This window comes from Bombus affinis, chromosome 2, assembly GCF_024516045.1.
Source record: "Bombus affinis isolate iyBomAffi1 chromosome 2, iyBomAffi1.2, whole genome shotgun sequence".
In the NCBI taxonomy this organism is placed as follows: Eukaryota; Metazoa; Arthropoda; class Insecta; order Hymenoptera; family Apidae; genus Bombus; species Bombus affinis.
Window position 1 is genome coordinate 6494347 of NC_066345.1, and position 16324 is coordinate 6510670.

The 16324-nt window shown below is 30.2% G+C and overlaps 2 protein-coding genes across 3 annotated transcripts in view; both read left to right on the forward strand.

The window, feature by feature from the left end:
* The first annotated feature begins 10324 nt into the window (after positions 1-10324).
* On the forward strand, positions 10325-12277 carry LOC126913869 (tRNA-uridine aminocarboxypropyltransferase 1). The gene is made up of 4 exons (XM_050717093.1): positions 10325-10823; positions 11117-11257; positions 11329-11512; positions 11884-12277. The coding sequence occupies exons 1-4, from the start codon at positions 10590-10592 to the stop codon at positions 12225-12227; spliced, it is 903 nt and encodes a 300-aa protein (XP_050573050.1). The 5' UTR covers positions 10325-10589; the 3' UTR covers positions 12228-12277.
* An 898-nt stretch (positions 12278-13175) lies between these two features.
* LOC126928219 (UBA-like domain-containing protein 2) overlaps positions 13176-16324 on the forward strand; it is an 83042-nt gene continuing 79893 nt past the window's right edge. The window contains exon 1 of one of the 2 annotated variants that reach the window (XM_050744052.1): positions 13176-13507. In XM_050744052.1, coding sequence (XP_050600009.1) covers positions 13400-13507 — 108 coding nt within the window. In that variant the 5' untranslated portion in view covers positions 13176-13399. The remainder of the gene's footprint in view (positions 13508-16324) is intronic. The other variant, XM_050744045.1, reaches the window with a different exon arrangement.

Sequence of the window (16324 nt, forward strand, 5' to 3'; positions counted from 1 at the left end):
CGTGGACGTTATTCGAATTGTCTCGAATGAATATTTCGTCGTTGTAGTTCGTGACTGTTCCATCTGCACTGATTCGTAAACTGATCGCGATGTGAATTAAAAATTTATGAACTTTGATTTTATTGTATGGAGTTGGAATGAAAAAAGAATTTTCATGATATTATGATTTTACATTCTTTATGCCAACGAGACATATGCGAGTTGGTTAATTGAAATATTTAATTTTTTGAATAATATTTTATATTTAAATAATAAATTATTGAGTAATTAACATTTTTGAACAGTATAGTTAGAGAAGTTAAGAACTAAGGCGACGATCTATCTGAGATAATTGTGCGAATAAATTCATGTTAGTTTAAATTCATGTTAATATGTTATCTGGGCAATGATCATTCGTTACTGGTAACAAATTATTTTCTATATTTATTCGAATAATTGTTCGTAGAATCATTTGAATAATAATACTAATAATTGTTTTCTTTCATTTAATTTTGTACAAGTATACACTAAACCGTTATACTATCAATTTACCAAATGATTGTTTTACAAAGAAACGGTAAACTTTTTACTGTGGCACTTGTAAAAAGTTAATTACAAAAGGCATTACGTTAAGGGGTTAATTACGCTTTCAATATCTTGCAATCAAAATCCTCCGTGTAACACAAAAATTTTCTGCATAATATATAATTCTATCCGAATAAATTTTTGTCTGAATAAATTATTCGATGAAATTTTTGTTAAGATTAATTCTCACGCGAATAATTCCTGATTCGAATAAATCCTCGTTCGGACAAACATTTATTCGATCGAATTCGATTTATTCGTCCATGTATAAAATTTTATTCGAACATGTTTAACATTTCGAGGTAACAAATTCACGCTGGTAGAACGATTTCAATTCGTTCGTTCAATGAATACGAGTAAGTCGTCCAGCCTGGACGAACCCTTTGTTCTCGACAAAAAGCATTAGCAACGACTAAATTATGCAAAAATGAATTATCGGAGAAATGTTTAAGAGGTTACGCCGTAAACAATAATGTACGTCTGAGCTCCTAGATTACGTTAAATTACTCGAGAGGTCGACTTCGGCGCAATTGAAGTCCTCCTCTGAAATAAAGCCCGATTAAAAATAAACGTAATTAGAGTTGTTAGCCGAAAATCGATAGAATGAAAGATTTCGTTGGAAGCATCGACTTTCATTAAAGGGATATAGTTGAACAAAAGCGTGAGGATGAAAATCGAAGCTGAACCCGCCACGAACACGTACGGAAGAATCTGCGGAATTTGCGCGCTAGCTTTAACCGAATAACTGAAAATTGCTCAAACACGTACGAAACTAGGCTCAACTCAACGATAAGCTCGATAGATTTAACTCAAAGTATGTATGACGTACATATACGTGATATTCGTTTGAAAAATTCGATTATCTCTAGAAAACTAGACATTTTGGGGATAAATATTTGAAACAAAAGTTTCACAATTTCGAGGAGGGCAGCCAAGTATCCTGGGCGCTTTTGGCCAGTTTCAAAGTCGTTCGGAGGTCGGCTTCTCGAGAGCTGCTCAATCGGTCAGTCGGTCAAAACCCAGCTCGATATATCTCCCGTAAAAATCTGTGTTCGATTTTTTCAATATTTTTTCAATGGAAACAGCATGCATATCGTGTTGGGCATTCCGCATAAAATAACAATATTCGTAGTTAGTGTACGCTATGAACAGTCGCTTTAAGCATATAATAAGTATTAAAGATTTTCAAAGCAAATGCAGCAGATCACTTTTTGCCGCACAATTTTGTCAAAAGCACGTATATATTTTTAACGGTTGGAGAAAATAAGAAATTTTGAAACTCGCAAATTCGATCTCTAGTAGCCCTAACGTATTATTAATTGATAATTATAAATGGTATTTATTTTAATGATGTTCTACATTTTTTACGTATTCGGATAACATTTCTCTAAAAGTTAACATCACAGCATAGATTTAAATAATTGTACCCCTTGGCAGAATTGTTGGCTTTGTCGAAATGACTTTTTATTCAAATAATCGTTGGAACAAAATTTGTATTTTATTTGTAACTAGCTTTTTTATCTTAACCCGTTGCACTCCGAATTTTATCTCAATTTCGTTACTAGCAGCTCCCAACGCTTTAAAGTGTTTTATTTGAAATTTACTTTAACTAAAAAATAAGACAATTTAAATACATAAAAAGGGAAACAAATTCATTTAAATACCAGCTTAATTCACACTACTGTTGTATTTTGTAATTTTTAAGTGTATGATATATCATAAAACAATTTCCAGGATGTAATCCTGGTTTTCTTTCACACGTTTCGCAAAAAAAGATGGACGTGAAAGAATGTCGAATGGGGCGCGACAAAGGAGCTCTTGAGATAAAAACTGATGTCGAGTCACGCTCGACATAGGAGTGCAAAGGGTTAATATCGTGTATAATCGTCTTTTTTATTTTAAGACTTTTATGATCTCTGCAATATATACTTACTAAATATATATATTTAATAAATAGCTTGTAACCTCTGTATACATTTTAACATGTATATAACAGTCAGTTGTAAATGAAGAGTCGCTACAGTGAAACACATTTCACAGAGTTGTTTTAAAATGCGTTGAATCGTATCAAACCGTGCTGCGTTGTACCGTGTCGTGTCGTGTTGCATCGCATTGTACTATCTTGCGTTAAATTGTAAAATATACAGCTACTTTAATTTGTCGTTGAATGAACGCTAACGATAAAATCCTACATAAATGCCAAGACAAAATAAATTAAGGAGGCTTGCAATAGAAGTATGGTTGAATAAATCTGTGCTCTAACTGTATTCGCATTATTCCGTGGAACTTTATCGAGAGAACGTCGGAACAAAAGGGATCGATCATTCGGCTCGTTCTGTTCCGAGGCGAGAATTTCTTCTTCAGCAGTGACAGAGAGTGTCTGCACGCTTTGGAAAAACTACAAGATAATGTTGCGTTGATCGATTATTGTCCAAAAGTTAAAATATATCGTTTATATTGAGGCGTGTTTGATGTTCAGCAGAAAGTAAATAAAGTGAATATTTTTATAGAACTTTAAAACAAAATTTTATAGAACTTTAAAACAATATGCACGATGCATTTCTAATATTAAGGTATTTATTATAATGTTTTATATTTACGATATATCGTATGCATAGGAACCATCTTTTCTAGAAAGAAACTTTACTCGAGCGTAATTTCTTCAACATATTATGTATCCTAATTAGCGATTGTATTTTATTTCAATAATTCTTAACGACAAATTATTCGTTTTTAAGAAAAATCTGAATTTTTATTTCATTAACATGCAAGATTTTAAGAACTTCTAATTCTTCTTCTAATTTCGTTGCTTTAACGCGTCTTTTACAATTTCCTCGTTCCGAAACAATTTATTCGAAACAATTATAATGAGAAAATTTTAATTACAGTTAAGTTTAGAGTTAATTAATATCCAGTCGAAGACGTAATGACGGTGGTAGCATTCAGCCGGAGGCATTGCTCAAATATAGCAGATATTAATCAGGACTTTGGATAATATTTGATTGATTGATGTAATTAACTCGGACGAGGATAATTACTCACATAGCCTACCTCCCTAACGTAGATATCTCGCGTTCTTTTAGAATTTCATGTTCAATGTATTCGGTATTTAATCCCTGTTCGCACAACTCTTCTTTATTCTACGCCATGTGCACTCAAAGTACGAGAATCGAAAATCATCCGACTACACCTTTCACATATATGTCGATATATCACGCGTACATAGGTACTATTGCTTCCGAATATTTGCTTATTTTTGACAACATGTATTTTCACATTCATACAGTTTTTTGCATGTAAAATCCTTTTTGTATGTACACTAACATTTACTTACCAGTGCTTGATTTGAGAAATATTTAGAGAACGTGTGATAAAAACATGAAACGTGTGAATTGTGAAGTAGCTTTTTAATATTATTTAATTAAATAGTAGTAATAATAGTATATTATATTAATATTTATTCTTATTTTGTCTTGCACTCAAAATCATACATCCTATCAATACATACATTTATTTAAATATCGACTTACTGTTTATCCATCCAACTATAATTATTTAACTTTTATTTTATAACTCTCATCTGTCTAAGTAAATAATTAAAAACAAGAAATCTCGTCAGTGGCGAGAAACTAAACACGTTTCTTTCAAATCTGTCTTTTGAAAATGTTGTACCAGAGGTATTGTACAGTATCGTCCAAAATTATCTAAACACTGATTTATTTTTGACGAAATGCATATTAATTAAGAAATTACGAATAAATAAAATTGCAACGATTTTACCCTTCATAAGCATCATAATTACATAGAATATTACGACGTATGATTAGGTAAGTTCTTAACAACCGATATGTCGAGTGCCGCTACAGATATACAATAGTACGACCAACGTAATTTTTATAACTGCTATATTTCGTAAAACCATTTTGTTACTCGACATGCTATTTATCACGAGATTCTTTTGTCTGTGAATTATACGACCAAAATTTCGAAATTAATGCAATTAAAGCAATTAATGCTAATTAATGCAAATAATAAACGTATTTAGTAGTGTATGCGTTTAATGAATGGTATATTATTTTCTCCACCCACATACTGTACATTTTAGTAGATACATGTGAATCATATTTTTAACGTAGAAAACCACATAATAAATAGTAAAATATATCGTTAATTTTTTTAATTAATTACTCGAAGTCGCATCAGCAACTATATACTACTACTGCGATAGATTACTATTAGCAACTTATTTCAAGTTTTTTAATTTTTTGCAGAGACTGGCTGCGAAGATTGGTTTGAAAAATCATAGCAATTGTTACGTTGGATGGCAGTTTTTTTCAAAGTATCTTTTATAAAAGGGGTTAATATTGAAGTATGATCTAGCAGCGGAAAATTTATCACCGTGTAGGATGAAATGATTTACAGTAACTTTCGTATTTACGTATATCACATAATTCTTCTCATATTTCTTCCAAGAAATATGAGTGGGTTGATTTACCAATTTTTACACTTTGGTGAAATATAAATACTGTTACGATCCATCAACCGGACCAATGTCCGAGTATTTATGAACGATGATGTACGGACGATTATGAAATTTCTGTATTTTAATAGCGAAATAAATCCTACAAAGAGCTTATATTCTCCGAAGCATGAGAGTTAAATGATCGCGAAAGCCATATATTGTCAATGATACGAATTCCGATGTTAATTTATTCGGTGGATATCACGAACAACACTTGTTAGGTCGCCGCTCCAAAAATTTGCGTGACTCTCAAACGATCTGCCTACGAACGCTTGTTTTTACGCGAAACAGGTACGCTGCGTGGGCTTGTTGTCCTAGTGACGTTATTAGCATACTAATGTTGAATTTTAGCTGGGTGGCATCAGAAGAATTTGGACCAAGTTCAATCCCCACTTACAGCCACTTTCTTTGACGCTACTGCCACGCACGTTACACGTAGGGCAATATAAAAATAAAAAATTATAAAAACCGATATTATTTTACAAATATTCAAAATTTATCGCATTTCGTTTATTGGACTAATTGCGAAATAAGCAAAGGAGATTATCAAAAGATGAAATTTGAGAAACGTGCCAATCGACTAACGTATCAGTCGTATCGCGAAAAAATTAATTTATAATATAAAATAATAGAATGTCACAATATAGTCGAGTTGTTTCAGTATTCGTATCTATTGTCAAATATGTATAAATTGTTATTATCTCGATGATGTTACGCATCTTGTTATAACGATTTTTTAAACCATAGAAAAGTAGATGAGACAAAGAAACTATTTATTTGCTATGAAAAAGTGGAACAAAGTGTACTATTAACAAAATATTTGTTTCTTTTATTCGTTTTTGTTTATATAATCCCAATTCGAGTTTAATAACTGAAATATCAATTTGCGATACTGCAGTTAGTTAGAACGATAACTGGTGACGAAAAAAAAGAGACGCGATAGAAACGAACTGGGTCTAATGCGAATCTGCAAACAATATAAAAATAAATTGGACTCGTTTAATTAAATGCAACGACTGTCAAAAAGTTCTAATTGATATCTGTGTCGCACACATCCGCACAGATTTTTCCCATTTACAATCACTCATTGTTCAGACAAATTTTTATTAATTTCACTTTTGTTATCGTGATTTTGTGCATGAAAGAAAGAGTTTTCCCGATATTTTATTATATTGCGCGGAAAATCCAATGAAATTCATAGAGCAAGACGAAGGATCTGAAAAATTATCATCATTCTTTTGATGAGGCTATTTACGACGAATAATTTCGCTTATTATATATTTTGTTATTACACTTATTACAGTTTTATTTACAGTATTATTTATTACACTTTCTAAGTTAAAAATGTGCATGATCTTGGTTTCGTTAAAAGGTGATAAGAAGTTGATAGTTTATACAAAGAAAAAAAAGGAAATTATTGACCTTAATATTCAAGAAATAATTCAAGAAATACGATCGTATAAAAATGATCGTAAACAGAGGAGTTATGTTCAGATTTCATATCTTAGAATTTATATACAGGTTTAATACGTATCTACGACTTTCATTTTATGCTGGTATCGTTTTATTTTCCTAAATGAAATAGATATTTAATTATCTTTTGGCTATTATTCTATACGTATCACATATTGCTTTTCTTCGTGTGTTTTAATTGTTTTAAATAAAACGGCGATATACCATGATTTACGAAAAAAGTTATTTGCACATTTTATACGATAGTATAAAAGTTAAACGTTGTACGATTTGCTAAATTTAGGTACAGCGATAAGTTTTATAAATGATTTCAGATTTTCCTACTATGACAAAATTAATGAAGGAGAATATTATTAATCAGTATTAATAATATAAGGCTTTGCATACTACGCTGATTAAGATCTGCTTCTTGTTATAGTACAAAGTGAATTAATTGTGTGCATTTTATTAAACGTATGAGAAGGTTTCATTCCTTACTCCTCATATATACATACATTTATATATTTCTTTGTTAGATATTATTTACATCATACGTATAAGAATCCACATAAAAAGAATAATTTTACGTGATAATTTTGTAAGGTATCGAATAATAATAAAATAAGAAACGAGACTTGCAATAGAGAAACAAAACGTAGCTTCACAGTTTAATTCAACGCACGATTTAATTTAATTTTGAATTATTCATTTCAAGTATTTTCTAACCCCCTCCTTTAACTACCTTTCGCAACTATCGACGAGATATTTCGCGACACAATATCGCTCATACTACTTATTATTATAATTATATATTATAATTATATAATAATATATACAATAATAATTTATGTATATAAACTATATAATATAATATATCTGTAATAAATAATTTATATACACATTATAATATAACATTATGTAACTCTAGATCATATTAAGTGCATACCTATGTACAATGGTTGGAAAAAATAGTGGAAATACCTCTTATATATTACATACATATACATACACATATATGCCATATATGAAACACGTGTTTCCATTATTTTGTTTAATCGTTGTTAATAGGTACATATATATGTACATATATGATGCAATTACATGCATATGAATGATGCAATTGTACCTACATGATACAATGAAATTGTACACTTGTATTATAAAAATTCTATATTTAGAACGTGCGAGCCTGTGACAAGGATATATAAAAGTTTTTGCAATTCAATCGAAGTTTCTCCATTTCATTAATAGTAGATCGAGTAACTACGTGATTTTATCAGTGAAGAATATGGAATAACGAGAGACTAAAGAATAATTCAATTAATTTTGCGGATCAAAGAAATGTTAAATTAGAAGGGAACAGCGATGACGCCCATTTCCGCCCTTTCTTAGAAATCCACTTTTCTCGCTAGCTAATTATTGAAAAACGAAGGTAATAATTGGCTTCCCATTCCATCAAACGTCAATATATATGTTCACGTGCATCAACGAAAAGATTTCAATTAGAAGATAAATACAAAATGAAAGAATTTACAAATTACAACTTGAGATACGTTTATAGAAATCTATATACAATTAACTTTCTTACTTCAATCTTCAATCTTTAATTAAAATCGATTCTTCTATTCATTTCCATATATTCGTTAAGGCCACTATTATTCGTTTTCTACTATTTATTTTGCAGACGTGCAAATTACAAGCTTGGTAAAACATAGGTATCTAAAATAATTCCGTGACAGATAAAAGATGTAAAATTCACAAATATAGAGATCGATCTTATGTAATAATTATAAAGTTTAATTGTAAACCATTTTTACATACAGTTGCGCACGAAAGTATTCGAGGACTTGTAGAAACCTTTCATGAATATATCTATTGTATGTATCATGTGAAACATATCGAAACTTGAAAGTTTAGTTGATTCATGAAGTTTAAAACAAGTCTGAATATATATATAAAAATACAAAATATTTGGTGCAAACGTTTATAATTTCAAGTCTATCCCATATGATCGTGATAATCGTATTTCATTGTATGTACTAGTAAAGAAATTTCAAAATATTTTATACAATATATACAATATATAACAATTTACATATTATATATAACAAATTTCTGCAAGTTTCTGCAAGCATGGTTTGATATTGGCGCGCCATCTTGTGACATTAACCATTAAAGGAGGTATCTGCATTGACTAGATACAAAATAAGTAGGAAATTATATGGAACTTTGTATCTCGAAAAACTTAGAGTCTCAGATTGTTTTTCGAGGTACAAAATAGATCTGACATACGATACGCAATACTTATTCGTGTCCTACATTTTGAAAGTCGCCTGGTTCTTTTACCATTATCGTGTCACTTGCGACATTATCGATTAAGTAATAGTTTGAATTAAAACTAAATTTTTCTATGAAATTGTATATGAGCATTGACTAAGGTCGGTAGTACAAGGGATAAAATAAGACATCTTGTATTATAATTGCAATATTACAATAGTTAGTATAGAATTCTAATTTCTGCAATGCTTCTGTAACTGATCGCATACTCTTAATGCCTTCCAGTTTTATTGCGTTCCGACTGTATTCTTAGCCTCTTGTTTATCACGAACCCCAAATAATAATTTTGTATTGTCACGGACTCCCAAGACATAACTCAAAATTTAAATTCACAATGTGACAAAATATGTAGGTATATTTAATAAATAAATACATACATATACTATAAAATAATATAAATATTTTTTATTTGAATAATATAGTAATAAACGAGGACTTTGTGAACCTCTGGAGATGCGCGGACTACAGGTTAAGAACTGCTACGAAAGATGAACGACCTACTCAGATCGTATGCGGTACCCGATTTTTTCAAGCCACTTGGTTCTTTCAGATCGGATTGATCCTAATCGATAATAATAAATTACCATTATTCAAATCAAATATATCTTGGATCGCGTTCTGGAACAACTCTAATGTGATGCGAATGCACGTCGTCGTACGCAGTGAACGTATTAATTAGATATGTATTATACGTGAATCAATAAAGAAATAATATAATCATATACATACCGACATCTTTGTTAAAATAAATCAAACGTTACCAAATGTTTTACAGGAAATGTCATCGGATTGTTACCATCTATACATCTCTATTTTCTCGAAATCATCTCCATACTTAACCAGTAATCTGCGCAAAATATAACCAAAACTTTAGAATTAATCCATAAAATTGAACCAATTCTGTCAAAATGAAAGGATAAGTTTAAATTTTGTCCCAGAAGCTTACAGTACAATTGCTACTGGTAACACTAACACTTAATCTAAAGGGACGGTCGGCAACCAACGAACACAGGAATTTCGATAAGCTATAGAATTTCGATATAACAATTACTAATAAAGTACCAACAAGAATATATTAATTAAACGGATCTGATAATAATCGATAGAAGACAATAAAATAGTCAATCTTGATACCACGCTTTTCAATAATACAATGACTCCTGATTGGCTAGAACGAAATAACTTCGCTACAGTTTAAAGACGCGCGCAAAATTAAAATATTGTATGCCAAGGAATTTGATTTGAGCAACGAATTTTTAAAGTTTACCATCTAATGATTGATATGTATTAATTTACAATTTAGATTTAATTCAAACTCATCTATGATTCAAGCCACTACTATACTTAATCGATAATGCCGCATGTGACACAAAGACGGTAAGATAACTCTCAAACCTTTAGAACGTAGGGTACGAAAAAGTATTACAAACTGTATCATCGCATGTCAGGTCTATTCTCTACCCAATCTGTGTCTATTACCTCGTCTGTGATCTATCAGCAACTGTAGTTACCCAGTGAACCAAAGCGATACAAACTTTGTACAATAGATGGACCATATAGTTAGTAATCAGAAATTAATTCATTTTTAATACATGAACACATAATCTGTGCTTAGTAACCTAACTGCCATTAGTTCATATCAGTAGTTATGTCAACTTTTAGAATAATAACGTTAAGTGTAATTTGAATTAAAATTACTCGTGTCATTGAGAATATGGAAAAATCTAATGTAGCCGATACGGATAATATCAAAAAGACTTCAACTTTAGAGAAAGAGCAGGAAGTAATTGATAAAGCACCTTTTCATCATCTAAAAATTACTGATGCGCAAATTTTGAATACAATAGAAGGCAGGAAGATATGTGAACGTTGTAATAAATCAAGAAAATTTTTTTGTTATTCATGTTACTTACCTGTTATTAGCAAAGAGTATTTTCCAACAATAAAGGTATTAATTATTTGGCAGGTTGAGAATCATAGTGGTGTAAATTAGTTCACTGTTATTTTTCATACAATAGTACTCTACATTTATAATTTTAAAAAATTCATTATATTTTTTTACATCATGAAAACATATTGTAGCTAAGAATAAATTAATTATGGAGTTAAAGAGATGATTCTTTTAATGGCTAAATCCAAATTATCTAAAATTTGATATATACCATTATGATTTTCAACTTGTAATCTATTTAATATGCATTTAAATTATCTAAATATGGATAGACAATGTTCTATTTTCAGTTACCTATTAAAATTGATATCATTAAACATGCACGTGAAATCGATGGAAAAAGCACTGCAATTCATGCAGCTATACTTGCTCCAGAAGATGTGAGAATTTTTACATATCCTAATTTTCCAGAAATATTGAACAAAGAAGAGGTATGATAACAATATTATATTTTGAATCATCTTATTTCTTACTAATAAGTCTAAATAATATTACCCCTTAGACTGTTTTAATTTTCCCTAGCCCTACGGGTATACCTGTGGATTCCTTATTTATAAAGAAAGTCGAAGAGGATAATAAAATAATTACAAATATAATAAAGAATGCATTTCCTATAAAAAAAGCTATATTTATTGATAGCACGTGGCATCAAACACAAGCTATTTATAAAGATCAACGATTACGAGGTAAATAAATAAATAAATAATAATCATCTTATTAATAACAATGATCCTATGATTTAGATGCATAAAATAACAGGTGAAATTATCAGGATCTATATAATATTATACATAACAAAACATTAAGACAAACACAACCATATATATTTCTATAACTTTTGAATGATATGTATAACAATTTACATTTTTGTTATTTTTAGTATTCCTCTCAAAATAAAAAATATTTAGTAATGTTACTCATAACACTTCATTCTCAAGAGTAAGAAAGCTGATAATTTGTGAAATTGAGTTAATTTATATATATTTCTTTTCTATTATGTTAAGAATATAAAAAGAATAAAACAATATTTCAATTGATATGTATTATTAATTTACAGATTTGCATTGTGTCATTTTAAAATCAAGAATATCACAATTTTGGCGTCATCAAAAAAAGAGTCCACGATGGTATTTAGCCACAATTGAGGCAATTCATCAGTTTTTAGTAGAATTGCATACATGTGCATTTGGTGCAATACAAGGATATGCTAACATAAAACATACTGAAGAAAATTCCACAAATAATATAGTATATCAAAATGTGAACGAGTTACCTGAAATAGATCAAAGATATAGAGGTCAATACGATGATCTTTTATATTTTTTTAAATATATGTATGAGAAGATTCATACTATGTATGATCATGATAAATTATGGGCATATAAGAGGCCATTAATATAATTCTGTGATAATAAAATTTTTTATAAAGAAAAATGTTAAATATCTTATAACTCTATTAATAAAGAAGATTAGCATCATTTCTTTTTTATTTTCAACCTTAAAAACATAATCATTAAATGAATCACTCCTTTACAATAATTGGTTTTATAATATAAGATTACAGGTTAATAAAACTAATAATCTTATATATATATTATACAAACTGTTATATAAAATAGTCAAGTAATATATTGCAAAATATTTACATATATATATCATTAACCATTTAGAACTATTTAAAATCTCATGCAATATGAAAAAATATTAATTATATAATTTATTTTTGAAAGTAAAACACTGCAATTATTTAAATCAAAAATACAAATATAAAATAACGTATGTAAATTTCTTAAATTACTTTAGGTTATATCTGATTTTTTAATTTTTTCATACTGATATTATTGAACAAATGTATCCCCTTTTTTGGACAATACTACTTCTTAATAACATTCGACAAATTAGATAACAAATGCATATATATATTACTATTGAAATATGTCCTTAATAAACAGTCGTGGTAAATCTAAAAACTTGGCAAACATCATCCAAAACATTAAGGAAATGATATTTCTCGATCAGAGAGGTGGGTGACCTACAGGTATTTCCAGCAAATCAAACATAAAATTATGTTATCTATTTCTGCGTTAAAGCTTCCCTGAAAAATTTGAAAATACGCGCATGCTCTTTATCCCGAGGCGAACGTAATAATATCAGAAAAATGCGAAACGAGCTGCAAATATAAGAATCTGTTCATCGAGTCTGTGGCGCGTTGAATTGTTTATTATGTTTGAAAATAAACAATGAAAACAGGGAGTATGTACGAGAAAGAGAATGCTCCCAAACACACGGGAGGCAGCACGCTGACTCTTGAATAGCTGCTAGTGACGTCACAGCATCCTCGTCTCTTACGTTCCGCAACCCGCGGTGCCCGTCACCCGTCTGCGATGAGTTTAGTTTTCAAAACAAGACTCTGGTTGCCGCTCGTAGGCCGCACTCGCGTTTAAACGAAAAGCTCGAGAGAGCCGGAGTCAAAATCTGCTAACACGGAAGGCTGTGTCGTACCATAGTGTCTCGCGAGCGGTCTTCTTTTCTTTCGGTATTTCCCGTCTTCTGGGTTAAAACGTGACGAAAAAATGGACACCCTACGCGAGCAGGTGATGATCAATCAATTTGTGCTGGCTGCAGGTTGTGCCAGGGAGCAAGCGAAACAGTTGCTACAAGCGGCGCATTGGCAATTTGAGGTAAGGGAACCAGCTTCCGCATCATTTTTACGACAAACATTCTGAACTTCACCATATTTATGCCCATCGCGGCTCGATACTTCCTACGTAAACAAAGCAGCGAAAATGGCCGACCGTACAAGCGGTACTAACGTTCATTTCATCCGTAACTATTACGTATTAACATGCATTCGATTAAAAATGTCGATCGAATCTGATTGAACGATGCTCCGTTGTTGACTCTCGCATATCGTCGCGTTAACATTTGTTCAATAATACACAAGGATCAGCGAGTGGAGTGAGTCAGTGAGCACATTTACTATCACACAGGATGAAGTCCATTCATAAAAATCATACGATGTTGCTAAGAGGTTTTGTTCGTTATTGTTGTGATGAGATTGCTCTGAAACCCTGTCAAGGTTATGCGTACGATATTTTTAGATTAACTGACTATAATACGAATCTTTTTCGTGAGTGTAACAAAATTTATGTAAATGGGAGCCAACAAATATCAGTCTCCAGATATACATAAGTAATGAATTTACAATTTTCAAAGAGTTTATTATGGAGAAAACAATTTGTAATTTTGAAGTCGCAATCTAGTTACAAATACAGTTAAAAATGAATTATTGCTATATTGAAAGTTACACAGTGTTATAAAGGGTTAACGTTTTTCTAATATGTTTGTTTGTTTTCATTTACGGATGTACGCTATCGTAAACTGTATTCAGGTACGAATCTAGTTTTAGACTTGGCTTTTATTCATCGAACATCGTTGCAACCGCGCATTCATCATACGTAAACTTTTCGCTGGTTTAAAATAGGGTCATGTATCTATATCACACTCGATTTCTTCAAACCGACTCTGTAAACGGACTTGGCCATTAACAATGAGAACAATGCTGACATCGCGTGTGGCGATCGCGAACAATAATTATCTTTTCAGTACAACCTTTCCAGGTCTATCGATTTACGAGCTATTCATTTGTACTAAAAGCCTCCTTTGATTTATGGAAATTAGATCACATTTAGCCTATCTATGCATTTACTATGTATATGCTTTGTATACTGTGTTAACGACCTTTATACGTAAGGTTTACAAGCATAACGCAACTTATATGTATTTTAACTGCAAATATACTTGTAGATTAATTCTTTCATTCGTCGTTCGTTGCAATAATAAATCTAAATTAACTTTCATATATACATATAACATAAATATGGGGTGTCCCAATGTCGATGGTACAAATGAGGTGATTCTACTCCAGATTTTACCGGGTAATCTTTATCAGTGTGCTGTGTGAGCATAGCGAGTAAAAATATTTTATACAAATATAAATATTTCGAAGCTTTTGTACTACGAGGAAATTTATATGTTGAAGAAAATATTAAAAAATCACTCTTAATATTCACGTGGTCTCGTACCAATTTCATATTAAAATTTTTCTTAAGAATTTTGACGATTAATTCTTTTGGATATAATAATTTTATTATTTAAGAATTTTCTATTTGTTATATATATTTTATTTTTTTTAATAAATTACGTAATACATTTGTAAAATGTAACATCAATTCGCAAAGATACGAAATATCAAGGCAACATAAAGAGAAGAATAATGTAATCATTATCTATTAATAGTCGGTTTTAAAATATTCACTGTTTGTATGTGTGTATGATTGTCAGCGCTGAAAAATTGTATATATTTATTACCGTACGAAGTTCGTTTTAATTTTGTTTCATCTCAATAAATGAGTCACCAATTCTACCAATCAGTTTATCGCACGTATTAATCCATATTTGACATACATTTTCTTCCAAAGTTCTTTGCATATTGAAATAAAAAATCGTGATTCAAAGATGAAAATATCACAGCAGGCGGAAGCTGATTATTATTCCCTTCCATTTTGAATTTTTATATTCTAATCTTGCTGTTTGCTCAACAAACAAAAAAAATTAATATCTTGAGAAGAATTTCAACATAAAATTGAAATGAAAAATCATAGTATTAAAAATGATTTTTTTTGACCTGACTAAAAATAAACAACCTGTTAAATTGAAAGATGTAAACTTTTTAAACATAGCTGATAAGTCGAACTTTTCTAGGAGCCAAAGATAAATTTTTTAAGGCAAGAAATATTGTAATATTTCCAATTCCTGTATTATTACGACGAGCGATATTTTGAAAATTTTTAGGTGGATGGGAAATACACACGTTTAATTTCAAAACAAAAAAGAAACAGACAATTTTAATAACATGAGTTTGATTAACAATAAACTGAATTTTAAAATTGTTTCCATGTTCCTTGTAATTTACATATACGTATTTAATTCCAAAATCAACAAAAAAAAAAAAGATTTTGTTATATGAATTTTGAATAATAATAGGATTAGAGAATAATGGAATTTTGTAATTGCTCCTTTATAAAATACCAAAAATGTGTCTTATCATTTATTATTTATGCTTCTGTAGGCTTTCTGTAATTGTTTTCTATAGTTTTCATGTACATATTTAATCCGAAAATAAAAGAGAGATTTTACAACATGACATTTGAATAATAATTTTGATTTCACTCCATCGCAGAACACCGAAAATGTGACTCGCCATGTATTTTTCCAGTGACTTTCGTTTATATTTATAGAACATATGGACGTCAACTGCCACGGTGATCATCGGTAAGCCACGTTTACTAAATTTTTTAGAATTTTAATTAATCAATAAATTTTAATTTTCAATAGAATAAAATAAATTTCATGGCCTAACAATATATTTAACAATGTAAATTAATGAATAGTAATAAATAAATCTGACAACATTGTTAGGAAAAACCTGCACAAGC